Source organism: Magnolia sinica, chromosome 13, assembly GCF_029962835.1.
Source record: "Magnolia sinica isolate HGM2019 chromosome 13, MsV1, whole genome shotgun sequence".
Lineage (NCBI taxonomy): Eukaryota > Viridiplantae > Streptophyta > Magnoliopsida > Magnoliales > Magnoliaceae > Magnolia > Magnolia sinica.
Window position 1 is genome coordinate 82,016,969 of NC_080585.1, and position 27,856 is coordinate 82,044,824.

The 27,856-nt window shown below is 41.1% G+C and overlaps 1 protein-coding gene across 5 annotated transcripts; it reads left to right on the forward strand.

Moving 5' to 3' along the window:
- Nucleotides 1–277: 277 nt before the first annotated feature.
- On the forward strand, nucleotides 278–27,581 carry LOC131223919 (peptidyl-prolyl cis-trans isomerase FKBP53-like). 5 transcript variants are annotated; one of them, XR_009160769.1, is made up of 14 exons: nucleotides 278–420; nucleotides 576–649; nucleotides 1,080–1,315; nucleotides 1,504–1,640; nucleotides 13,656–14,007; nucleotides 14,134–14,436; nucleotides 14,562–14,813; nucleotides 14,934–15,165; nucleotides 16,102–16,189; nucleotides 16,299–16,340; nucleotides 16,441–16,489; nucleotides 16,598–16,693; nucleotides 17,356–17,392; nucleotides 27,110–27,581. XR_009160769.1 is itself a non-coding variant. In XM_058219497.1 (13 exons), the coding sequence occupies exons 1-12, from the start codon at nucleotides 408–410 to the stop codon at nucleotides 16,674–16,676; spliced, it is 1,857 nt and encodes a 618-aa protein (XP_058075480.1). In that variant the 5' UTR covers nucleotides 278–407; the 3' UTR covers nucleotides 16,677–16,693; nucleotides 27,110–27,581. The 5 variants fall into 5 exon arrangements, 2 of the variants coding, with proteins under 2 accessions (XP_058075480.1, XP_058075481.1); XR_009160770.1 differs by having other exon boundaries at nucleotides 27,116–27,581; XR_009160768.1 differs by lacking the exon at nucleotides 17,356–17,392 and having other exon boundaries at nucleotides 27,110–27,266; nucleotides 27,364–27,581.
- Nucleotides 27,582–27,856: the final 275 nt, after the last annotated feature.

Consider the following 27,856-nt stretch of genomic DNA (forward strand, 5'->3'; position numbering starts at 1 on the left):
TTAAGAGCTGGAGAAGTTTCTGATCAAGATGATATTTGTTTTTTAACTTCATCCACGTCTACATGACCTTATGAATAGGTTGGACAGTAAAAAAAACATCACGGTGGCCCTCAGAAAGGTTTCAACGGTGAGTGTCATTATGATTGCAGCTTCTTTGGTGCGGTCAACTGGAGCTGTGGACTTACTTCATTTTTAGGATCAGACATTAAAATGATCTGAAAAAATCTATGAACCGCGTGGATAAAACACTTACATCACCGTGGGCCCCACAGGGCGGGGGTAGGACGCAATCCGCGTCCGGTTAGAACCCAGCTTCGGTTGATAAAAGCTTCCTAGGGTTTTAGTCTGCCTCTGCTGCTGAAGATTCTCTCACAAACAATCGTTTCTCGAAGAAATCTCTTTCGAGAATGGCTTTTTGGGGTAAGCATACTCTCAAATCTCCCAATTTCCAATTAATCCATAGCATTTTTGTTTGCCTTTTTCTTTCAATGTTTTTAGATTCCCAGACAAACTATCGTCTCGTATTTTCTATCCATGAATTGGATTTTAGGTTTTCTCTCTTTCTCCTCTCTTAGGTGTTGAAGTAAAGCCAGGAAAGCCATACACCCATCAATACGACGACACGCACGGAAGGCTTCACATTTCTCAGGTTCTTTTACAAATTCCTTGATGTCTTGAAAACTATTATTTTTATTTATTTTTATGTTTGGTTGTTTTCTCTTCTTCTTTATAATTGGGATTTTCTGTATTGGGTTATTCGTTAGAAGAAAAGGAAAAAAAAATAAAAATGTTATAGTTGATCTGATGTTGGCATATCTTCAGTTTCTTCTGAGGATTGAGATTTTCGGCATTGGATACTAAACTATCTGGGACTTAGATGTTGGGTCTCCTTTGGCAATATAGATTTTTCTTTGGCTTTTTTCTTCTTCTTCTTGAGAATGATGATTGGAATACCTCTCCAATCGAAATTTCCTGTATTGTGCATTGAAATGTTCATGTTTATGTCTCTCTCTCTCTCTCTCTCTCTCTCTCTCTCTCTCTTCTTTTCTTTTTCTTGAGCAAGTGTTGTTCTTGTGCAGGCTACATTAGATTATGGGCCGTCAATGAAGAAGAGTGTTGTTCAGTGCAATGTGGGCAATAAGACTCCTGTCCTGCTATGTTCTTTGTTGCCTGAGAAAATAGAGTCATGCCCATTGAATCTTGAATTTGAGGAGGCTGATGAAGTCGTTTTCTCAGTTCTTGGCCCCAAAAGTGTGCACCTTACTGGTTACTATCTGGGTTCGAGTCGTAGGTACAATCAAGACGGTGATGACACGTATCCTTTCAATTCTTTTTTCTTTCCTTTTTTTTTTTTTTTTTGGAGAAATCACATGCCCTTTTGATTTGATGAAATGCAAAATTTGTCATCCCCATGCTTCAATATTTTCATGGGTTCAAGAGATTCGTGCTCTTTTCGAAGAAAATAAAAATTTGTTATTGGTATTGCCCTTTACCATACTTAAGTGATTCTTATGGGGAAGATATTGCTGATACGGAAACTGATCGATCGAATGAAACTGAAGATGAGTATGACGATGATTTCATTGATGATGGTGATCCTGAACTCTTTCTTGCGTCACCTCAGCTCAGAAGTAGTGGAGGTACACTAGTTGATTTTTGCTTTTGAAGTATTCTGTGTATCTACACACATGTAGAGTAATGCTCTCCTATGAATGGTAGCACAGGGGAACTACATGCGCTACGTCCTAGAGTCAATGATAGAACAAGCTGAATGCCAACCCTCTAATTCAGGTGGGCTACATCAAGAGAAATAATTTGGAGGGTGGGCATTGCCTTGTACACTATTTTCAAATCATGTGGCCCACATGAATCATAGATTCGACTGTTTTTGAATCCTATAACTAATATTTGGTTACACACCTGATGATTAGAGCGGAATTAGTAAGTATATGATGGAGGGGCCAACCTATATGGACCACCCCTTTATGTAACCTTTACATAACTGTTTAGGTTACGTAAGCTATTTACACTAGGGATGCAGGCTGGTACTGAGCGTACTAAGTAAACTCTGTGGGGCCCATTGTGATGTTTGCCCAGCCATTTTTCCAGCTCATTTTTGGGCATGAGCCAAAAATTGAAGCATAACGAAAGCTCAAGTGGACCATATCATAGGAAACAATAGGAATTGAACGCCTATTGTTGAAAACATTCAGGGGGCCATAGAAGTTTTGGATCAAGTGATATTTGTGATTTCCCTTCATCCACGTCTATGTGACCTTATGAACAGGCTGGATAACAAATAAACATCATTGTGGGCCCTAGAAAGGTTTTAATGGTGGACGTCATTATTCCCACGTCATTATTCCCACATTTTTTTTTTGGTGGTGTAGTCCACTTGAACTTTAGATATGCTTCAATTTTGGGCTCATGCCCTAAAATGAGATAAAAATTGAGGCATATCAAAAGCTCAAGTGGACCATACCATAGAAAACAATGGGAATTGAATGCCTACCGTTGAAAACATTTTGGGGGCCATAGAAGTTTTTGATCAAGTGATATTTGTGATTTCCCTTCATCCATATTTATGTGACCTTATGAACATGTTGGATAACAAATAAACATCATCGTGGGCCCTAGAGAGGTTTCAATGGCGGATGTCATTATTCCCACAAGTTTTTGTGGTGTGGTCTAGTTGAACTTTAAATATGCTACAATTGGGCTCATGCCCTAAAATGAGCTAAAAAAGATGGATGGACATCATAGATAATGACGCATACATCAAGGTGCGCCCTATAGAGTTTGCTTAACATGCCACACCTGCAACAAGTTACTCATTGCACAAGCGGATGTCTGTCCTTACATCATGTAAGGTACGCATTTACGTGTAGAGAAGAGGGAAGCATTAAGGAGAAGAGGGGTATGTTGGTAGTAGGCCCCAATGTGAGTTTTTTTCAAGATCCACTCAGACCATCCGGTGCGTGACCCAATATTAGACATTGGGCTAAAAAATCAGCCCCATATATGATTCAAGTGGACCACACGATTTGAAAACAGTGTAAAACATGGTTCCCACCCTCCAAACAGTTTCCCTTGGTGTGGCCCACTTGAATTAGGGATGGGCTTGATTTTTGGGCTCCGTGCCTAAATTTTAGGGTGGCATAAAATGGTCGAAGTGGATTTCACGTACGCATCACTGTTGGACCCATCAAAAATCAATATTATGTGTTCATTAGGTTCTATCCTGGACTCCAGGACGTTGCGCACGTAGCTCCCCTACCCTATGGTTCGTAGGAGAGCATTACTCTCTCTCCCTCACTCTCTCTCTCTCTCTATATATATATATATATATATAGAGAGAGAGAGAGAGAGAGAGAGAGAGAGAGAGAGAGAGAGAGAGAGAGAGAGAGAGAGAGAGATTTTCTCTTGCGCACCTATGCGTAAAGGTTAATTGTGCACCTCCTCCTAAGTTGTCAGGTCTCATTTACGGCCATGATGAAAGTTTTTAAAATTAAAAGTGAGAGCTTCGGTGCGCACACGGAGAGGGAGAGATTCTCGGAGATGGTAATCCTCACGAGGACCTAGCTAGAGACAGTCCTGTCAGGGGAGCTGTGGGACCCATCGTGATATGTGTTTTATCCAAGCCGGCCATCTATTTTGATAGATCGTTTTAGGGTATGTGCCTATAAACAAGGTGGATGGAAGGTTTGAGTGAACCACACTACAGAAAGTATTAGTGAGATGGACCCTAATTGTTGAAACCTTCCTAGGGTCCATGGTGATGTTTATTTGTCATAGAACCTGTTCATAAGGTTCCATATACCTGGATGAAGGGAAAACATAAAATCAGCTTGATCCAAAACTTTTGTGGCCCCCAAGAGGTTTCTAGCGGTAGGCGTTCAATCCCCACTGTTTCATGTGGTGTGGTTGACTTGATAGTTGGATCTACCTCATTTTTGGTCTAAAAAATGATCTTGAGAAATGGATGGACGGTGTGGATCTCACGCATACATCATGGTGGGCCCCATCAAAATTCCACTTGTCAAAACTTCTGTTTTTCTTCTCTGTTTGGATTGGAATGCGCAGTGCATATCGCAATAACCAGATGTTTTGACTTAATTGAATTTTTGTGGGCCCCAACATGATGTATGTGTTAGATCCACATCGTCCATCCATTTTTTCAGATCAATTTAGGGTCGAGTAAAAAAAGCCAGGTCCAAAGCTCAGGTGGACCACACCATGAGAAACAATGGTAATTGTACGCCTATCGTTAAAAACTTCTTGGGGCCACATAAGGGTCAGATCAATCTGATATTTGTGTTTTCCCTTCATCCAGGTCTGTGTGACTTAATGAATAGGTTAGATAGAAAATAAACGTCATGGTGGGCTATAGGAAGGTTTCAACGACAGTCATTCAATCTCCAATGCTTCTTGCGGTGTGGTCCTGATGTAGAGCGGGTCGCGAACAGTTTCATGGCCAAGATGGATCAGAAAAGGCCCGGTCGACGACAGAAGTGATCCGGACCGTTGGACCTTAGATCGGGCGTATCTCACAATCTAGAATGAGTTATTAGGCGTAAAATATATGATTTTGGGGTAGAACGAGCTACTTTAGCCAACCAACCTAGCTACGCCGGGTTGCGCAACCCGGATTTGCGAAATACCCCTGGATCGAAGGTCGTTTCCCTGTTTTAATTTCGTTTTTACTAAATAGTAAGTTTTAGTTTGATTATAACTCTTCATCCGTCGGGCTTTAGGAGTTGCGTCCACCGTGAAAAGAACTTAGAATAATTAGGAGAACGGTTTGGTGAAGCCAAATAGGACACTATTTTTGGCCGAAAACCTTGCGCACTAGTAGACATCACGACTGTCTATAAATAGTAAGTTTACTATTTATAGTAAGTCGCGGATTCTAGGAGTTTTAGTTGTAGTTTGATTCTGATTTCTTTCCTATTGCTTGGTACCCCTATTTAAAGGGTTGTGAACTCGTTTTTATTCATTAATTAAGCAATTTCAAATTTATTAGAATTTATTTCTATTTCCTGCTTTCTTTCCTCGTGGATTTGAGAAGTCTCTGTGAGGAGTCCAGAGTAGCTCCGTGGATTCGGAGTAGTTATCCTCATCATGTTCATCCCTGCGTCAATTGGTATTAGAGCGAGGATTCCCCTCGGGCCGATGGCAAACAATGAAGGTGTGAATGAAAATCCTGTGGACGGTGATCTAGGGATTCGTTATCCACCGGGAGAGTCAGTTGACCATGCAAGGGCTGCAGGTAACCCTCGACTGTCTTGTGGATGCGCTACTTCCGCCCCGAGCCCTAGGCGGTGCTCCACCACCTATGGTTGCTCTACCACCCGTGGTTACTGTACGACGCAACCCCGATTTTCGTAGAGAACTACCAGTGACAAACCGTAGGGCTACACTAAATGATTCAAGTTTTAGCGACGAGGACCTTAATAAGGGTTTTGCTCGACGACCAATCCATGGAGGCGATCATCTAGATCGTGCTAAAAGAGATTATTGAGGTAAGGCTGAACTTCCTAGTTTTAACGATTTATTACGTATAAAAGATTTTCTAAATTGGCTAGCTGAAGTAGAGAGAGATTTTGATTATATGGACGTGCCAGATCATAAAAGGGTAAAATTGGTAGCGTTTAAATTAAAATCTGGTGCTTCTGCATTGTGGGAACAATTACAACTCTCACGAGCTCGTCAGAACAAGGCGCCCATCTCATCATGGCCACGGATGAGACGTCTTCTTCGATCACGATTTCTCCTCAGTGATTATGAGCAAATATTATTCCAGCAATATCAAAATTGCCGACAAGGAAATCGAACCGTCATAGATTACACTGAAGAATTGGCTACACGAAAAGATCTGTCAGAATCTGAGTCACAGAAGGTGACACGATTTATAGGTGGGTTACGACCGACAATTCAGGATCGAGTTCAGATGTTACCCAGTCGGGACCGTGGATGAAGTAGTTCAATTAGCGGGTAGGGCAGAAACACAACTTGCAAGAGCTCCTGCTCATCCATATCCTTCAGCTCGACCCCCCATGACAGGTCCCATGCAGGATCCAGTGCTGGCACAAGGAAAAGATTCAGTAGGAGAACGTCCTCAACCTCCTACAACCGCAAACCGTGATACGGGGAGCAACTCATCCAGGCCTCAACGTGCAGCACCCACAACAGCGGGCCCGAGTAGGATTCCAAATCCTTATGCTCAGCCAAGGTCGAACAATTGTTACCGTTGTGGGCCTTGTGGCTAGTTAGGCCACTTATCAAACACTGTCTTCAACGCCCCGCAACACACTTGACTATAAACGAAAGGGGCACTAAAGATGAGGCCGCAGAAGAAGGCCATGATTTTGATGAACATGAACAAACCACTGAAGAATTAGCAGGTGGCGATGAAGTGACAGGCGAAGATCGTGGCGAATTTCTAGTTGTGAGCCGATTACTGTATGCCCCACGAAAGGAATTACATCCACAGCGACACAATATATTTCGTACTCGGTGCACTGTCAACGGAAAGGTCTGTGATGTGATCATAGACAGTGGTAATAGCGAGAACATCGTCTTAAGAGTGATGGTGGACAAGTTGCAGCTACCAATGACGAAACATCCTTCCCCGTACTCAATTGGCTAGATAAAAAAAGTGAATGAGACTAAGGTAACTGAACAATGCACTATCTCGTTTTCAATTGGCAAAAATGATAAGGATCAAATACTTTGTGACGTGGTCGATATGGAAGCTTGTCATATGTTACTCGGTCGACTCTGGCAGTCTGATCGTGATGTGACCCATCGGGGACTAGATAATGTCTACGTATTCGTCAAGGATAGTCGAAAAATAATCCTTGCCCCTATGACACCAGAGAACCACCCTGAAGCCTTTAAAGTGGAGGGGAGTTCCCTCTTAACCATTCGGGATTTCGTGGAGGAATCCAAGAAAACCGGCGAGGTATACGCCGTAGTGGTGAAGGGCGGGGAAGAGGAACCCTCAAATATCCTTCAAAGTTTAAGACTGTTGCTAAACAAATTTAAAGAAGTCTGGCCTGAGGATTTACCTGATGGATTGCCCCCCATGAGGGACATCCAACATCACATAGATCTTGTCCCTTGGGCTAGCCTGCCCAATCACCCTCAATATCGGATGAGTCCGAAGGAGTGTGAGATACTTCGGGGGCAAGTGGAGGAATTGATCCGTAAGGGTCTCTTGAGAAAGAGCATGAGCCCATGTGCCGTACCAGTATTATTAATGCCAAAAAAAGATGGAAGCTGGCGCATGTGTGTCGACAGCCGGGCAATCAACAAAATTACCATCAAATATCGGTTCCCAATACCACGGTTGGACGACATGCTCGATATGCTACAAGGGGCCAAGGTGTTCTCAAAACTAGATCTAAGGATCGGGTACCATCAGATTCGTATTCGACCTGGTGATGAGTGGAAAACGGTATTCAAGACCAAGGAAGTGTTGTATGAGTGGCTGGTCATGCCCTTCGGCCTATCGAACGCACTAAGTACTTTTATGCGTTTGATGAATTAAGTTCTAAAACCGTTCACTGGCCGATTTGTGGTAGTATATTTTGATGATATATTGATATATAGCCAGGATGAGGCGGAACATGGGAAACATCTCAGGCAGGTGCTGCAGGTCCTACAAATTAACAAGTTGTACCTCAACTTGAAGAAGTGTAGTTTTTTAACTGACAGCCTGTTGTTTCTAGGATTTGTTGTAACATCCATAGGCATTTGTGTGGACGATGAAAATGTGCGAGCTATTAGGGAATGGCCGATCCCGACAAACATTCATGAGGTGAGGAGTTTTCACGGGTTGGCGACTTTCTATCGTTGATTTGTGCGAGATTTTAGCACCATAGTCGCGCCTATAACAGATTGCATGAAAAAAGGACCGTTTCAGTGGACTGATAAAGCTGACAAGAGCTTTCATGAGATCAAGCATCGTTTGTCTAAAATACCGGTCTTGGTGCTTCCTAATTTTGATAAATTGTTTGAGGTTGAGTGTGACGCTTCATACGTCGGAATTGGGGGAGTATTATCATAGGAAGGCAGGCCGGTAGCCTTCTACAGCGAGAAGCTTAGCGAAGCTCGAAAGAAGTGGTCGACTTATGAGCTTGAGTTGTACGCAGTTGTTCAGGCGCTGCAACATTGGCGACGTTATCTGATTCAAAGATAGTTTGTTCTGTACACTGACTATCAAGCATTAAAGTTTATTAATAGTCAGATTAACGTGAATCGTGTGCATGCTAGATGGGTTGCGTTTTTACAAGAATTCACGTTTGTTCTGAAGCACAAGTCAAGGTAACAGAACAAGGTGGCTGATGTACTTAGTCGTCGTGCATCACTAATTGTTACGATGTGCAACGAGGTGGTCGGCTTTGACTATCTCAAAGAGCTGTATGCCGAGGATGAGGACTTCAAAGATTTTTAAATGAAGTGCCAAGAAGGTCACCCTAGTGACCTTCATGTACAGGACGGTTTTCTCTTCGAAGGGAATTGATTATGCATCCCCCAAAGTTCTCTAAGGGAGCAAATTATTCAGGAGCTACATGGAGGTGGCCTCGGTGGACACCTTGGGTGAGACAAGACGCGAGCTCTTGTGGAAGAGCGGTATTACTGGCTGCAATTAGTACGTGATGTGGGAAAAGCCGTACAACGTTGTCATGTTTGTCAGACCTCCAAGGGGCAATTTCAGAATACGGGCCTATACACCTCGTTACCTGTGCTTGACGGTCCTTGGGAGGATTTATCAATGGACTTCGTACTTGGTCTCCTACGAACACAACGCGGCACGGATTCGGTGTTCGTGGTGGTAGATCGTTTCTCCAAGATGGCATACTTTATCCCATGCAAGAAGATCCTCGATGCAACACATGTGGCGAATCTTTTCTTCAGGGGGGTCGTACGGCTACACGGGGTCCTCATGACCATTACTTCTGATCGTGATACGAAGTTTATCAGTCACTTTTGGCGGACTTTGTGGATTTGATTCGATACACGACTTTAATTCAGCAGTGCTTACCACCCACAGACTGATGGGTAGACCAAAGTTGTGAATTGCACATTAGGAAACCTCCTTCGCTGTATTTCAGGAGAAAAACAGAAGCAGTGAGATTTGGCCTTGTCTCAAGCAGAGTTTGCATTCAACAACATGGTGAACTGCTCGATAGGGAAATCATCGTTCCAGATTATCTACGGACGAGTGCCTCACCACACACTTGACTTGGTCCCTCTGCTCAAGCACCCAGGCACGAGCATTGCAGCAGAATATATGGCAGACAAGATCATGGGCATCCATGTGGAAGTGCGGACCAAGCTACATGCCTCGAACGAGAAGTACAAGGAACAAGCGGACATGCACCGGCGACAAAAGGTGTTCGAGGTGGGCGATCGCGTTATGGTCCATCTGCGCAAAGAGAGATTTTCAACCGGGACGTACAATAAGTTAAAAAATAAGAAGATTGGACCCGTCTCAATCATTCGAAAGATCAATGACAATACTTATGTTCTTGATCTTCCAGATGACATGGCGATCTCACGGACTTTCAACGTTGCGGACTTGACTGAGTATCATGAAGGGACTGATGAGAACTCGAGAACGAGTTCTTTTGAAGTGGAAGGGACTGATGTAGAGCGGGTCGCAGACAGTATATATGATTTTGGAGTAGAACGAGCTACTTTAGCCAACCAACCCAGCTACGCCGGGTTGCGCAACCCGGATTTGCGAAATACCCCTGGATCGACGGTCGTTTCCCTGTTTTAATTTCGTTTTTACTATAAATAGTAAGTTTTAGTTTGATTATAACTCTTCATCCGTTGGGCTTTAGGAGTTACGTCCAACGTGAAAAGAGCTTAGAATAATTAGGAGAGCGGTTTGGTGAAGCCAAATAGGACACTTACTATTTTTGGCCGAAAACCTTGCGCACTAGTAGACATCACGACTGTCTATAAATAGTAAGTTTACTATTTATAGTAAGTTGCAGATTCTAGGAGTTTTAGTTGTAGTTTGGTTCTGATTTCTTTCCCATTGCTTGGTACCCCTATTTAAAGGGTTGTGAATTCGTTTTTATTCATTAATTAATCAATTTCGAATTTATTAGAATTTATTTCTATTTCTTGCTTTCTTTCCTTGTGGATTTGAGAAGTCTCTGTGAGGAGTCCAGAGAAGCTCCGTGGATTCGGAGTAGTTATCCTCATCATGTTCATCCGTGTTAGGTCCACTTGAGCTTTGGATCCTCCTCGTTTTTGGGCTAATAATGCCCTAAACGAATCTGGAAAAGTGGATGGACTATGTGGATCTAACACTACATCATGGTCGGGTCCACAAAAGATCCAGATGTAAAAAACTTACATTGATGTGCTGTGCAATCGCAAACTAATTGCAGAGATCCACACTTGGATTGCGTGGAGTAGAACGCGAAACCTATGTCGGTGCCATGTTGACATGTGGAATTTTGGTGGGATTGAATGGCTACTGTTCAAACCTTCCTATGGCCCACCGTGATGTTTATTTGCTATCTAACATGTTCAGTAGGTCGCATAGATCTAGATGAAGGGATAATACAAATATTGGATTAATCTGAGTCTTCTATGACCCTAAAGTTTCCAACAATAGGCATACAATCACCATTGTTTCTTGTGGTGTGGTACCGTGGTTCACTTGAGCTTTGGCTTTGGCTTGTTTTTGTACCTGTGCGCTAAATTGATCTGGAAAACTTGTTAGATGGTGTGGATCTAACAAATACGTCATGGTGGGGCCCACAAAAATTAGTCAAAACATTCACTGGCTGTGCTGTGCACTGCACATTCCAACTTGGAGAGAAGAAAACTGAAAGACTTGGCGTGTTGAATCTTGGTGGGCCCCACCATGATGTATGTTTTAGATCTGCGCTATCCATTTTTTTTTTTAAAGATCATTTTAGGGCATGAGACAAAAATGAGGCAAATCCAACTATTAAGGGGACCACAATAGGAAACAATAGGATCAAACACCTACAACTTGGGGCCACAGAGTTTTGGATTAAGTCGATTTTAATTTTACCCTTCATCTATATATATGTGACCTTATGAACATGTTTGATGGCAAATAAACATCTCAGTGGACTCTAAGAAGGTTTCAATGGTGGGGGTCATTGTCACCACTACTTCCTGTAGTGTGGTCCACTTGGGCCTTCTATCTGCCTCGTTTTTGGGCTTATACCCTGAAATGATTCGTCAAAATGGATAGACGACTTGGATAAAAACATGTCACAGTGGGCTCCACGGATCCCTGACAACACTATCTTTAGTTAGGTCCTCGTGTTGATTGCCATCTCCAGGAATTTCTCTCTCCGCATGCATGTTGAGTAGAGCTGAGCCTGGGACGGTTTGACTCGTCTGACTCGTTCAGACCTAACTCGATCCGAACCGAGTAGACTTCACCCAATTCGGTACTGACTCAACTCGAAATTCGACTTGGTACTGACTCGACTCGATCCGAAACTCGACTCAACTTGGGTTCGTGTAGTGTGTGTGTGTGTGTGTGTGTACACACACACACACACACACACACACACTCCCGAGCCTGACAGCCACTTGACCCAACTAGGGTCTCTATGATGAGCATTTGAAATCTACTCCAACCATTAGATGCCACACCAAAAGTTGGGCCTGGGGACAAAAAATTAGAAACATCAGTGGTTCAAGTGGGCCATAACAAGGAAACAGTTTCTAGTTGGGTTTCGCCCTATATACTGTTTCCAATTTTGTAGCACACTTGAATCATGGATGGGTATGATTTCGGGCCTTGGGCCTAACATGGGGTGATATAGTGGATTTCACATACACATTTGTGGGGCCCACCTAAGCTGCCCATCCTTCTGCTCGCATGGATGTTCTCCTACAGCACTGCTCGTAGGAGGCTCTCTCTCTCTATATGTGTGTATATATATATATATATGTATATATATATATATATATAGAGAGAGAGAGAGAGAGAGAGAGAGAGAGAGAGAGAGAGAGAGAGAGAGAGAGACTGATCTAATGCCTCCGAAGGTGTTGGAGTTACCTAGCATCCACATTGTTTTAGTGTACTTTGTGATGAACATGTGTATTATTGATGTTTGTAATTTCCTATCCCATTTTTGAGGCAATTCCTCTTAATCTTTTGGTACTGTGAAAGTTTATTTTATCGTGCAGTAATGATGTTAGTAGTACCAATAAAAAAAGACGATATTACTATCCTTCTATGATGAATGGTAGTCAGACAAAGTCAATCATTAAGATTCTAATTGTTTGATGTTTCGTCATTATTTTGTCAAGACCTCTCTATTATATGCACTACTGATTTTTTTTTTTTATTTGGGAATTTTACAAAAAAAACTACCTACTTAATATGAAATTTACATTCTGGTTCATTTTCAAAAAGGTTTTCAATTAGCTTCCTCATTAATCTAAGTAATTATCTGTTAGATTTCTTAATGGTGGTTCAGGTCGGCCGTGCGAGCAAAGGGGTTGGCAACTTGTGTGGGCCCCACCCCGATGTTTATGTGAAATCTATCCCGGCCACCAGGTGCATTACCCTCTTGTCAGGTCCATGGTCCAAAACTCAGCTCCATCTGTGATTAAGGTGGACCACACAATGGGAAACAATGTATAGGGCAATGTTCACCCTCTAAACTGTTTTCCTTGGTGTCGCTCACCTGAATCACTTAAGGGCCTGATTTTTTTACCCCAGGCCTAAATTTTGGTGTGACATCTAATGGTTGGAGTGGATTTCATATAATCATCATGGTGGGCCATGTAAAAAATCAAGGGTGGAAGTCTCTCCCAATAGTTTCGTTTGGTCAGCGTATATTTTGGACCTAGGCATAACGTAGGATTACACATCTTAATGGTTGGAGTGGATCTCACATGCACGCCATGGTGGGCCCAATAAAAATCAAGGCTTGGTGATTTTTTTATTTTTTAAATATGTAAGGGAATATCTGTTTTTTTTTTTGGGGAATAGTTGGGAGATGAATGCTGCCCTTGATTTTTTTATGGGCCTGCCATGATGTGTATGTGAAATCCAGTTCGATCGTTAGACGTGTAATCCCACATTAGGTCCACGGCCAAGAAATCAAGCTGATTTGTGATTCAGTGGACCACACAAAAAGAACTATTAGGAGTGAGACGCCCACCCTTGATTTTTATAGGGCTCACTATGATGAATATATGAAATCCACTCCAACTACTAGATGCGACACCAAAATTTAGGCTTGGGGCTTGTCCATGATTCAGGTGGGCCACACCAAGGGAAACAGTTTGGAGAGTGAGCGTTGACCTGTACATTGTTTCCAATCGTGTGGTCTATCTGAATTTAGGATGGAGCTGAGTTTTGGGACGTGGGCCTAATAAAGGGTGACACTTGGTGGTTGGGGTGGATTTCATGTAAACATAATGGTGAGGCCAACCCAAGCTGCATGCCCCTTTTCTCGCGTGGCTGACTGGAGCCGCCGTTAAGAAATCGAGTGGAAGGAACTATAATGATAATTACTTATATTAATGAGGTAGCTTATTGAAAGTCTTTTTGGAAAAGGTACCAGTATGTAAATTCTATATTAATTAGGTAGTTTTTTTCCTCCCATAAAATTCCCCTTTTTTCCCAGTTATAAATGACGAGATACTGGATGATGTAAAACCTACAAATAAGAGTGGTACTCGAAGGCGTCTTAAGAAGAAGTATCAGGCCAGTGACTCTGAAGGAGATAATGGTGATCATGCAAAAGTTTTTGGCAAACATACTAGCCTTGTTGTTTTGGAAAGTGAAGATGAAGATTGTATTCCACTTTCTGCCATACGGAGAAGTGAACAAAATGTTAGTGAAAAAGCAGAAGATAAATTAGACAATAATTCTGCTGGGGAAGTTAGGAAGAACAGGAAAGGGGAAGATGATGGTGATCAAGGAATGCTTTTAAAAAGGAAGATTGATGCCATTGAGCAAGACGGTAATAGAGAAAGGTGAGTTTTCTTAGACATCTAGGTTTATGAATTGTTTTGGGTTTTTTTTTTTTTTTTTTTTTATTATTATTATTATTATTATTTTTATTTTTATAATAATCTTTGTAATTTGACTTATGTAAGCAGGGAAGCTAACCAGACATGTGGTTCCTTAGTATTAGCAAGTGGGGTTGCTGCTGAAAATGGTCTGAAGTCAAAGAAGAAAAAGAAAGAGAGGGCTAAGGAGCTAAAAATCCTTGAGTCAGGGGTTAGTTTATTGACTGATAAAACTATGGAACGGGCCAGTAGAGAACAAAATCAAGCTATAGATGATGGCCAGATAAACATCCCTAATGACGGTAAAGATTGGTCATTGGAGGCGAATATTGATAACATGGACCAGGATTTGCCAATCAGAGGTGATCTGAAGGAGAAGCTACCAAGCAATGAGTATGATTCAGTCACCTAATCTCTTTGGGTTAAAATTTCAAAGCCATTTACATTGGAGTGCCATGGTTTCTAGCCACTGTTTTGTTTTTACTTATGGTAATGGTTTTTCTGTGGTCCATTGACAGGAATGCCATTGACTCAATTCCCTCAGATGTAGTTATTGTTGAATTTAATGGAAGGCCAAAGAAGAAAAAGAATAAAAGTTCAAAGGATACTGCACTTAAACAAGAAGTTGATCCATCATCTGAAACAGTAGACAAGGCTTCTTATGACAATGGGAAGTCATCTCATATCATTGAAGAGGCTAAGAGTGAAATGATAGACCAGGATATGCCTGTTAGAGCTCAAGAATCAAGCGCCAAGCTTCCGGATGATCAGTAAGAATCAGTTGTTTTGTTATTTCACTTGACTTGAAGGGATCTTTTATATACAAAAAATGTTGCTGTCTTTTTATGATGGGATGTTGACTGTAATGCTGACCCTGTCATTGTTGATAGTCAAAACGAAGGTAAGAAACAGAAGAAAAAACTGAAGCGTAAGGCGAGTGATACAAATAAAAACAATGAGGGATCAGGGTTGACAATGATGGAGGAGAAAACCGAGTATGCTAAAGAGATTGAGATGAAAGCTGAAGTGCAAATATCAGAAGCAAAGACCTCTGATGGATTGGTTATTGAGGAGCTATCAATGGGCAATCCTGATGGCAAAAGAGCTTCTCATGGAAATAAAGTAAATCCTTCAAGCTTTTGACTTGTTCATGAATGGTGTATCTTATTCTGTGCTTTCTAGTTTACTTTTTTTTTAATATAACAATAATTATTTTTGTTACAAGAATTATAGGGCATTGAGCATCATCAAATTTTAATTTGCCCAGACTTCCAATTCTAACAAATTTTTAAAGAAGGGCATTGAGCATCATCAAATAGATTATCTTAACTAGCTTACTAGTTTTATTTTGCTCAATCTTGATGTACTTGATGCACTTTCTTTGAAATGGTTCTTTCAAAGAACATAAAGAAAGAAAACAAAAGGAAATTTATAATTTGCTAAGGGTCCCAATTCCATTCATCATGGGAGCCTAGGTTTGATGATTGAGATTGTCAATGTGATTGGTATCGTGGATTGGAGATGCCCCATAAACTCCTAGATTGGGAGTCCATTAATCTGCAGTGTACAAAAAGTGAAAAAAATGTTATAACAAAAGGACGGTTATGAGGAAAAAATAGCATAGCAATTGTCCCTCTTCAATTGAAAAATGGCCAAAGACCAAAGATCGAAGTGCCAGGTTCTTCCAAAATGGAAGAGTCTGGAGGATTCCCCATCCATTGATCCTCAATGGCCCCATCAGGTAAGTGTTTGAGATCATTGGAACATGGGCTCCATATCTGCGGTATTGGGAGTCTAAAAATATTTGCATTTGTTGTTGCTCAGGGCCAATATTTATTCTTTATTCAATACCATCAATCATAGCTTTTCATGCTTTGTATTGTATAGGGTCATCTATTGACATGCTTATGCTCCATATAACTAGAAACAACGTATACTCTATCCTTGACCTGAGGAGGCGAGAACCCATTAGTACTTCAACTTGATTCTCTCTTATACAGAAAAATTTACATTTTATGTATAATTCAATTGCTTGAAATAACCATTACTTGGTTTCAGGTGTCTATCTACTATACTGGTAGGTTAAATGAGAATGGAAAAGTATTCGACTCGAATATTGGCCAAAAGGCTTTTAAATTCCGGCTAGGTATTTATAGTTCACCTAACTTGCATATCTTGCAAAACTGATTTGTTCTGGTTTTAATTGTTTTAGTTGATTATAGGCTCGAATGCAACTGATATGTTGTTTACTACAGGTAAAGGACGAGTTATAGAGGGATGGGATGCTGGAATTCCTGGTAACTCCCGAAGTTTGAATCCTTTATTGTATAAATAAGCTGGATTTTCTCGAGAAGCCTTTGAGATAATTTCTTCTAAATTTGTTATTCTTTTCTCTAGGTATGCGCATTGGTGACAAAAGAAGGCTAATTATTCCACCGTCTTTCGGGTAAGTGCAAATTTGTTTAGACCTCTTTTTTTCTCTAATTTATTTGTATTTACTTGTTTCTTCTATGATCTCCTTTTGATCCTTTATATATTCTATTCCTTAATGCAGTTATGGGCCTGAAGGAGCAGGGGAAGTACCGGGGAATGCATGGCTCATGTATGACGTTGAGTTGGTTGACGTCCGCTAAGCATTTTGCTTCATTGTGTAAGTGTTGTCTTTACCTTATGTATGTACACATGCACACACACTTGCCTGCCCGCACACACAAATAAATCATCATAATCATCATCATTCCCTTATCCCAATTAATTGGTATTTATATATATGCTGTGTGTGCAGACACATACAAATATATGGAAAAAGGTCATGAGGTCGAGCTCTGTGGGCCTCACTGTGATGTGTTGGACATCCACACCATGTGTTTAGAGGGTCCCATCTAGGTCATTGGATGTCCCAAAAATCTGCCGTATCCGGAACTCAGGCGGGCCAAACAATCTGAAACCATGTGAAATCATGCCTAAAACATCTAAAAAGCACTTGGTGGGGCCCACCTGAGTTTTTGAATGGCTTGAAATTTGGTGTGACCCTTCATCCAATTGGGACACACAATGGATGGGTTGGAAGTCTGAACGACATCTTAACAGGCCCTATAAACAATCAAGAAAACTTCTCTACATGGGCATCCACTATCGGCTGTTGTCTATGGTGTGGCCCACCTAAGGGCCTGTTTGGTTGAAAACTTATTTTTAGCCCTTACAACTGAAAGGGCTATTTTCAGTGATTTCCCTTGATTCAAATTGTTTGGTAGATCTAAAAAAAAAACTAAGTGCTTCCGATTTTCACTGAAAAATATGATTTTTTTCCAGCTTCCCTCTTCGGGCTTAACACTTAACGCGGAATGCGGTAAGCACTTAATTCTTTTGATGTAGGACAGAATGATTTCACCTAATATGATGCCATGAAATTAAAAGACATTGATTAACTAGAGCAGTGGAACGAAAAAATAAAGCTAATGTACCATAAATTCAGAAATTTCATATTCATGACATGTCCAAATTCAAGCTTATGAGTCATGACAGTCCTGCAATGTGAATCTCATAAATTATTGATTAACCAGGGCATATGGGAGATAGAATTTAACATAGGGTTAAATCTAAATTCAATGAAAATCACATGTCTTGTAAGAGTTTTGGCGTGTTAGGGTTGTTTAAAGGCTAGGGAATGTGGGAAATGGGTTTGTGGTATCTAGGCTTAGATGAAAAGCTTGGAACATTATGGTTGAGGTTTTGGGAGGTTTTGAGTTGGGATTTCAGATTTTGGGTTAAGGGTTTTAGGACTTGGGGTTTCTAGAATTGGGAATATGGGTATCAGGTTATGGGAATTAGGGATTTATGATATGGACAAGAGATCTTGGAATTTAGGAATTTTAGAATTAGGATTTTTGGAGATTTAGGGTTAGGGTTTTAAGAACTAATGTTTTGAAAACTGGGTTTGAATGGATTACGGGCTGTAGAAAGAAGAAGAATGAAGGTTTAAAAGAAGAAGAAAAAAAAAAGATGAAGAAGGAAGAAAAGGAGATGAGAGAAGATGATACCTTGTTGAGAAGAGAGAAAAGTAGAAAAGATGACGAAGGAATTGCTCCTTGTGGTTTCGCACCACCATCTAATCTCAGGATGAAATTTTGTTCAATCTCAAAGCAAAATGAGAGAAATCTCTTTATTTCATAACATGCATAATGGCTAGGGTGGGGACGTCCAACCCTTTATAGTCTCAGAAAAGACATTTTACAAAAAGGCGCTCTCAGATAAGAATTAAAAGTTGTTCCCAACTCTCTAATCTTAACATAAATATGAGCCATACAAAAAATAACGGAACATGTAAAGAAACTAAACAGGTAAACTCTTTCGTGGCACATGGAGGCCCATGATCAAGATGTCCAATGATGATGATCCAACTGTCAGAATGGTATACAGTCGAAATCTAACGGTCCGATCATCATGTCCACTCAATCCAACAGTCTGATGTGTCCATCAAGCTCCTATATGTAGCCCACTTGCATTTTCCTAGTGTGGGGTCCCCAAAGATTCACGAACATGCACGTGGGGTCTTCAATGTGGCTAGGAATGTGAATTGGGCCAAGTGAGCCCCATGTAATGGTCGTCTAGCAATAAGGATGGCTTAACACTCTATTATGGTGCTTAGATGTCCCCATCACCATTTTTTTTATAACCTTTGCTGTAGGCTTTCGTGGGGCTAATTGCGTAAGGTGGAAGACATGTTGATGTGGCAAAGTTCTTTGGCCCCCATCATGATGTATGTGTCATATCCACATCGTCCATTCACTTCGCCAAATCATTTTAGGGCATGAGCAAAAAAAATGAGGTAGCCCCAAAGCTCAATTGGATCGCATCATAGAAAGCTATGAGGATGATGACGCCCACCATTGAAACCTTCCTAGGGCCCACCATGATGTTTATTTGCCATCAAATTTGTCTATAAGGTCACACGAACCTGGATGAAGGCAGAGCAAAAATATCAGCTTCAGCCAAAACTTCTGTTGCCCAAAGAAAATTTAATGTTAGACACAAGGTGTTCAATAACAGTAACGGTTTGCCGTAACGGCAATTGCTGTTACCATTGTTGTCATGTGCGACTACATATGCACATATCCATATGCAGATCGCATATGCGATCTGGCACATATGCGATCACATATGTTGCATATGCGAAGATATGCGATTGCATATTGGCCATGGCACATTGAATTTTTTTTGCAAAAAAATTACATTTGGCCTATAAAAAGGCTTCCAAATCCCCTCCATTTGCAATATTCTCACTCCAAAACTCTCTTACTATATTTTTCTCTTACATTTCTTAATTACAAGTGGTCTTAATCTCCCTCTCTCTTGTATTTCCTACATCCAAGTGATCTTAATCTCTCTCTTACATTCCCTCTCTCTTGGAAGTTGGAAGATCAAGATTCAAGCACTTTTAAGTTTCAAGGAAGATAGCTTGTTGATTTTCTACCATAATAAATAAATAGCTTGTTGATTTTGTTGTTACTTCTTGCTAACTATATTGTTAAATGTGGATGACTTGATGTTTAATTCGTTGTTTAATTGATTTTATCTCTCTCAAATGTATTTTAAATATGTAAAATTAATTATCTATTAACTTAGAAAAGTTCTCCACAGTTTCTTATCATTTTTTTACATTTTTTTTTTTTTTGAATTTTTCCCATATATATATGCATATATATAATTTTTCAAAATAATAATAATAATAATAATAATATGCGATTGTGCAATTGCATATGCGCATAGGCATATGCAATCGCACATGTGTGCGATCGCATATGCGATTCGACAACAATGGTTGTTATTGTTACAGTACGGGCCACATTTTTTATTTTGAAAAAAACCTATTAGCACTCATCCACCAATCCATTAGTGGGATGAGTGATAATAGATTGCATTAATTTGAGGCTAGTTTAGGGCATCGAATGGTCCCCAAATCAGCCTCGAATCAGCAACACTATTTACCCCAATTTAATTTTATTAAAAAAAAAAGATATATGGGGGAAAATGATATCAAATTGTTAGGCATAAAAATTACATTATAGGATACAAAAGTCCTTAAACTCTATATATGGAAATGAAATGTATGCGAGTCACGAAGTATGCAATGCACTAGCACTATAAATAAAAGTAAAACTTGAAAATATAAGATGTTTTGGTGTTACATTCATTATAGTAAATTTATATAGATATTATATAGTTAGAAAGCGAAATATAAAAGGTTTGTAGTTAATTCCAGGTTGTCAGGTTCATAAATCCATCAGACAACTCGACATAGCATTCTCACCAAACATTGGATAGTTACACTAGCATAAACTTGTTCAAAATTATAAATGAATGCATATTTGGAATATTTATATTTTTTTAGATTTTCTAAATATTTTTTCTAGAATTTTTGGAGTAACATTTTTTAAAAAATCGATATAGGGGCATATCGCTCGTTACGACCCTCCTATCACTCGTTACACCGATTCAATGTATCCTTAACGGTGAACACTGTTGCGCCCATCGTTACTGCTACAGAATACCTTGCTCACGATACCCCCGTCACTGGGGATTCAGTGTATCCTTAACAGTGGACACCGTTACGCCCATCGTTATTGCTACAGAATACTTTGCTCGCGATACCCCCGTCATTGGGGAAGACCACCAGTCTCAAGCAGGAGAGCCAGCAGATGAGGACCCAATTGAATAAGGTCTAGTCCCAATAGAACCCATTAAGGGTCTTAGGAGTCATAATAGGAACTTTGGTTAGTGAGTAGGTCATGTCGGATCATGTGCCCATGTGCCCCGTAGGGAGTCACGGGATCATTACGACCCTAAGGATAGGGTTATGAAGAGCATCAAAGTCGATGCTTCCAGCTTTGATGGCCGCTTGAACCCGAAGGATTTCCTTGATTAGCTAGCTGACATGGACCGCTTCTTTGAGTAGCATGACATGTCAGATCGCCATCGAGTGAGGTTCGCGAAGATGCAGTCGACGGGTTAAGCCAAGCTATTCTAGATCAATACGAAACGAAAGGCTGAGCGGCATGGAGATGAGCCAATTGCATCATGGATTGAGATGGAGGTCCTTAGAAAAAATATCTCCCACTTTCCTATCGTGAGCGTCTTTCGGACCAGTAGCAGTCCTTGAGGAATATATGATGCGATGTGACGTCGATGTGCACCCTTAAGTGACCCTGTCTGGTTTTAGGATGGGCCTTCAGGCTGACATTAGGTGCGAGCTCATCCCTCGTGATGTTGGTACACTAGAGGAGGCCTACCTTAGGGTAGAGGAGCTTAAGCAATGCCTAGTACAACCAACCATGAAGAGGTTTGGGGCTGGGGATTCCAATGGCAGGGTTACTCAGGGAGCCAAACCTAACCCTGGCCTCAACTGGTGCTCCCACCTATGACAAAGGTGTTAAAGGTAAGGGTTTAGCCAACACTAGTTCAAAGGGAAGTGAGCACATTCAATGTTACCATTGCAATAGCTACAATCACCTTGCAAATGGATGCTCGAACAAAGAAAGAGGTAATGCTCTTTCGGGCTTTACTGAGCTTCTCGCTGTAGAAGGCTACCGGCCCCCCTACCTGTGATAAGATTCCTCCAATTCTGACATGAGGCGTCACACTCAACCTCAAATAGCTTGTCGAAACTGGAAAGAACCAAGACCGGTGTTGTGGACAATCGATGCTTGATTTCAGCAAAGCTCTTGTCAGCCTCATTGAGACTTTTTTCCGTGCAATCTGTAATGGGTGCGACTATAGTACTGGAATTCTGCACGAATCGACGATAAAAGGTCGTCAACCCTTGGAAACTCCCCACTCCATGAATGTTTGTCGAGATTGGCCATTTCTTGATGGCTCACACCTTTTCATCGTCCACACGGATGCCCGTGGACATCACAACAAATTCTAAGAACAACAAGCTGTCCGATAAAAAACCGCACTTCTTTAAGTTGAGGTACAACTTGTTAACTGCTAGGACCTCTAGCACCTGCCTGAGATGTTCCATGTGCTTCGTCTCACCCTGACTATATATCAAGATGTCATCAAAATATACTACCACAAACTGACTAATGAACGGTTTCAACACTTGATTCATAGACGCATAAAAGTGCTTGGTGCCTTCGATAGACCGAAGGGCATGACCAGCCACTCGTACAATCCTTCCTTGGTCTTCATTGCCGTTTTCCACTTATCACCAGGCCGAATACGAATATGATGGTACCCGCTCATCGGATCTAGTTTTAAAGAATACCTTAGCACCTTATAGCATATTGAGCATGTCGTCCAATCGCGGTATTGAGAACCGATATTTAATGGTGATCTTGTTAATTGCCTTGATATCGACATACATGCGCCAGCTCACATATTTCGTTAGCGTTAATAAAGCTGGCACATCACATGGGCTCATGCTCTCTCTTAAAAGATCCTTATGGATCAATTCCTCCACCTGCCCTTGAAGTATCTCACTCTTTCGGACTCATTCGATTGTGAGGGTGGTTGGGCAAGCTAGCCCCAAGGATGAGGTGTATGTGATGTTGGATGTCTCACACGGGGACCAATCCATTGGGTTACTTTTTGGGCCAGATTTCTTTGAATTCATTCAACAACGGCCTTAAACTTAGAGGAATGCTTAAGGGCTCCGATTTCTCACCCTTTACCACCGCGGCGTACACCTCGCCGGTTTCCTTGGATTCCTCTATAAAATCCTGAATGGTCAAGAGGGAGCTCCCCTCTACTTTAGAAGCTTCGGAGTTGGTTCTTTCGTGCTATAGGGGCAATGATCATCTTTTAACTGTCCTTGACGAAGACAAACATTGTCTCGTCCTCGGTGGGTCGCATCACAGTTCGATTGCCATGGTTGACTAAGTAACATATGACATGCTTCCATGTCGACCACATCACAAAGTACATGATCTTTTTAATTTCTACCAATTGAAAACGAGACATTGCATTGTTCAGTTACCTTGGTCTTTTTTTTTTTTTTTTTTTAAATAAATAAATTTAATCCAGCCAATCAAGTAAGGGGAAGGATGCCTTGTCGTAGGTAGCCGCAATTTGTCCACCATCACCTTTGAGACGATGTTTTCGTTACTGCCACTGTTTATGATTACATCACAGACCTTGCCATTGTCGGTACACCGTGTATGGAATATATTGTGTCATTGCGGGTGCACCTCTTTGCTTGGAGTGTATAATAATTGCCTCACGACCAAGTATTTGCCATGATCATCGGCCAACCATTCTTCGTCACCAGCACCTTCCTCGACAACCTTTTCTTCTTCATCAAATCCAGGACCCTGTTTCGCTGCCTCACCTTCAGTACCCCCTTAATTAATGGCCGAGTGGGATGTGGGGAGTTGAGGGTAGGTGTTTGATAAGTGGCACAGTTGGCTGTAACGGTAACAATTGTTCGACCTTGGTGGATTATATAGATTTGGAATCCTACTCAGATCCGCTGTTGTGGGCACTGCACATTGAGGCCTAGACGGATCGTTCACCCGTGTCACTGTTTGCGGTTGTAGGTTGAGGACGCCCTCCTAGTGGTTCCTTTTCTTTGGCTAACGCTAAATCCCGCGTGGGACACGTCATGGGGGCCTGAGTTAAAGGATACGACTGAGTAGGGACACTTGCAAGATGCGTTTCCACCCTACCAGCCAACTGAACCGCTTCATCCACGGTCCCGACCGGGTGCAACTGAACTCGGTCATGAATTGTCGGTCGTAAACTGCCTATGAACCATGCTACCTTCTCCGATTCAGTCTTTGACAAATCATTTCGCATTGCTAACCACTAGAATTCTTCGGTGTAATCTGTGACGGTTCAATTCCCCTGTTGACAATTTTGGTATTGCTGGAACAATACTTACTCATATCACTAGGGAGGAATCATGATCGAAGAAGGCGTGTCATCCGCGGCTATGATTGGATAGGTGCCTTGATATGTCGGGCACGTGAGAGTTGTAATTGCTCCCACCATGCAGAGGCATCATATTTTAATTTGAACATTGCCAATTTCTCTTTCTTATGTTCTGGCACGTTCATGTAATCAAAATGCTGCTCTACTTCGACTGACCAATCGAGGAAGTCTTCCATACGTAATAAGCCATTAAAATTTGAGAGTTCGACCTTACCTTGTAGTCTTTATCAACACGATTTAGTTGATCGTCTTTATGGATCGATTGTTGGGCAGCGACGCCACTGATGTCCTTTTGCTGGAGCTTGACTCATCTGGGGTTGCCATACGATTCATTTCCGGAAGTGCTCTATGGAAATTAGGTTGTGTCGTACAACGATCACGGGCGGTTGAGTATCGCCTTAGACTAAGGGTGGAATTAGCGCATTCGCAATACGATCGAGGGTTGCCAGTAGCCCCTGCATGGTCAACCGACTCTCTGAATGGAAAGCTTCCATTCTTCTTAATAGATAACGACTCCTTGAATTACCGTCCACAGGATTTTGGTCCATTCCGTTGTTAGATGCCATCAGCCCGAGGGGTGTCCTTGCTTTGATACCAATTGACGTAGGGAAGGACGTGATGAGGTCGATCACCGTCTTCCTCAGGGATAACTACTTCGACTCTAAGGAGTTCTCTGGATTCCTCACATAGTTTCCTTGAATCCACGAGAGATAAAAAATAGAAATAAATTCTAATAAATTTGAAAATAAATTGATTGATGATAAAAACGAAATTTCAATCCTTTAAATAATGAGTTCAAACCTAGGATAGAGTTTAAGACTCAAACTCCCTAAAAACATTACTTACTAGTTATTTACTATTTATAGACGGTCTTGATTCCTACTAGACTTCACTGGTTTTGGCCAAAAATAGCAAGTGTCCAAGTAGGCCTAACCACGTTATTCTCCTAATTTTTAAATTCCCTTTTCATGTTGGGCACGACTCCTACAACTCAAAAGGATCAAATGTTATGATAGAATTAAAACTTACTATTTATAGTAAAAACGAAAATAAAATGGACTTTCAACCATCGATCTGATGGAATCTCGCAAATCCGGTGTGGGCAACCTGGCGTAGTAGGGTTGGTTGGCTGAAGTAGCTTCTCCTACTCCAAAATCATATATGATATGCTGAAAAACTTATTCCAGTTTGCGAGATACGACTGTTTTAAGGTTCTAATGGTCCTGATTACTTCCGCCTCTAATTGGGCCTTCTCTGGTCCATCTTTGCCATGAAAAATGTCCGCAACCCGCTCTACATCACCAAACCATCTAAGTCTACCTTCTCAAGTTATTAACTTCTACATCCCTTGAATGCATTAATTTCTAATTTTATCCCTCAACATTCTTATTTAAGGTACACGTCTTTTCAACATGTTGTCCTTGATTGCCTAAATTTTGTCCCATAAAGCATGGCTGGTCTGATGGCCATCCCATAAAATCTTCCCTTCAGTTTGATTGGTCTGCAGCAAGCATTTAGAACTATGGAGAAATGTCTCCACTTTATCTTCTCAATTCTAATTCAATGAGCAACATCCTTCTCAATCTCGTCTCTCATGTCATTTTGGGTGTACTTCTTGATCAGCACACATGCACACGCACACACTAATGCATATAATCTAATATGTCAATTGGATCGTAAGTGACCATATAGTTGAGTTGTGTGGGGTCCACTAATGTGTGTATGGTATCTGCTTTTGTCCATTTCTTGCCCCACCTCATGTTAGGCCCTAATCTCAAGTAGCAGGCCTTTAAAACTCTGGTGGCCACACTAGAGGGAACAGTCAGGAGGGGGGAACCCCCCATTGAGACCTTCCAGATTGCAGGTGGGGCCCACCACGGTGTGCATGTGCCATCCAACTTGTTCATCAGGTGTGCCCGACAAGGATGAAGGGAAGGGACACCCCGAAAAACGAGGTCAATCCAATTGTCTGGATTACTGAGCTATGGGTCCCACCTGTCGTATTTGAGAACCTGTGTAATCTTTGCAAATGTGAGACTGTGCCTAGTCAGAAATTCACCTATATGTTTATTTAGTTTGATGGTCATATCATCAAAATCAATGGCCAGCCAACTGTAATTGGAGATAATCCATATATTGGCCAATGGTGATCCAAGTTGTTCATGTGTTGTGTCCATGGTAGATGGGAGAAATCCCAAAATTCTCCCGTGTAACGAGCCTAACCATCTGATTGGCCCTATTTAAATGCGGGCCATAGGTTCTCTCTCCCAATTGAGGAGCCTATTGTCCAGACTCTTAGTTAACATCTCTAGCTTAGCTTCTCCAACATTTATGCTTAGATAATATGTTTGCATATTTAACAATGCTGAAAATCAGCTGAAAGTGGTTGGGTTGTAGAAAATTGTGTGTGAATCCAGCTGGAGAGTGATTCTTTAAGCCACATGTTGATAGTTTAATCTCCTCAAGGTTTTAGAGGCTCGACTTTCAGCCAAATAAACGATCATCACAAGATAGAGCCACAATTTAGCATACCTAATAGTGTTTGGTGGGACTTGGCTGGCCAATACTAATCATGTCTCTAGCATGCTTGGGTGCAGTCTTTCTAGAAATTGATACAACCATACGACCATACCAACCTTCCATCTTTCCATGCGTATCATTCTTTGTGACTGTTGGCAAGGTTGTTGGGCTGTTCTGCACCTCTTGGTTGATGTTTGATACAAAATTTGCTACAGTTGTAACTTTAGGCCATGCATGCTACAAAGGCAAGTTTGTTATGTTAGGCCAACATTTTTCATCAATGCTTGCCATTTATTTCCTGACTCTTGTATTTGCTTATCTTTCCACATGAGCTCTCTCTACCAACCATGGATTGCAAGTAAACCTTTATGTGAAATGTTCATTTGCTTTCCTGCTAGTTTTCCATCAAAATCTCAAGTTTTGCGATAATTTTGATGCTTGTGCTGATTTTTTTCATCAATTCAAAAGTTGGCACTTAAAAATAGTGTTGTAGAGATGCTGTGCCTTTCAAAATTACGCTCAGAAGAGAGATGCTATGCCTTCAACTGCAAACCATCAATTGCTAATGTGATTTTTATTTTTATTTTTGTTTTTTGTTTTTTTTTTTTTTTAGCAAAAGATTTTGTTCAACAGTGGCCTCATCAAGCTCTACCAATAGAGGGTGCTGCCGTGAAGTTTTTTTTTCAATTTTCTTTTTGGGGACATGCATGGCAGCAGCTATCCGACTAACAACTATTGACCCCAGGTTTTATGGTGCTGGAAACTTCTCTGTGAGTAGAATTTATGTTTGATTATATTATTAGCAAGTTAAGAGGCAGTTTCTTGTTATTATTTGGATCCTTCACTGATAGGTGCTCTTTCCACTAGAATGGGGGCAGTTGCATTTTTTGAAGGTGTTGATAGCAGAGTTCACCTGAGCATTAAGATGCTGATTCGAGAGATACAAGAACTAGAAACTGAGCTGCATGAAGGAGAAAACAAAAGCACAGTACTTGAGAAACGGCAGATGAAAATGTTTTACTGTGTGCTTGCTTTATGCTGCTGCTTTGACATTTATTTTATTTAAAAAGAAAAATTGTGAAACTTGACAAAATATTGTTTTGATTGATGGCAAAGATATATATGTATATATATATATATATATATATATATATATATATATATATGGCATGTAAAATGAATGAATATTGGTGGCTAATCTGACCTTTTTGCGTTCCAACTGTTTACCCACTTGAACATTCCTTATTGTAGGTATTAGGATGCCTGGACCCCCTTTCATTTTGTACATTGTGGTCCACCTCAGGAAATGAAATGGCCTCTCATCTTTTTAAGTCTGGAAAACAGGAAAGCTGCATGTGGC

Excerpts from the sequence above, each read along its gene's own strand:
- LOC131223919 (XM_058219497.1), top strand. Across the intron at positions 1,641-13,655 it reads TCAGCTCAGAAGTAGTGGAG|TTATAAATGACGAGATACTG; the intron begins GTACACTAGTTG and ends CTTTTTTCCCAG. Across the intron at positions 15,166-16,101 it reads GAGCTTCTCATGGAAATAAA|GTGTCTATCTACTATACTGG; the intron begins GTAAATCCTTCA and ends ACTTGGTTTCAG.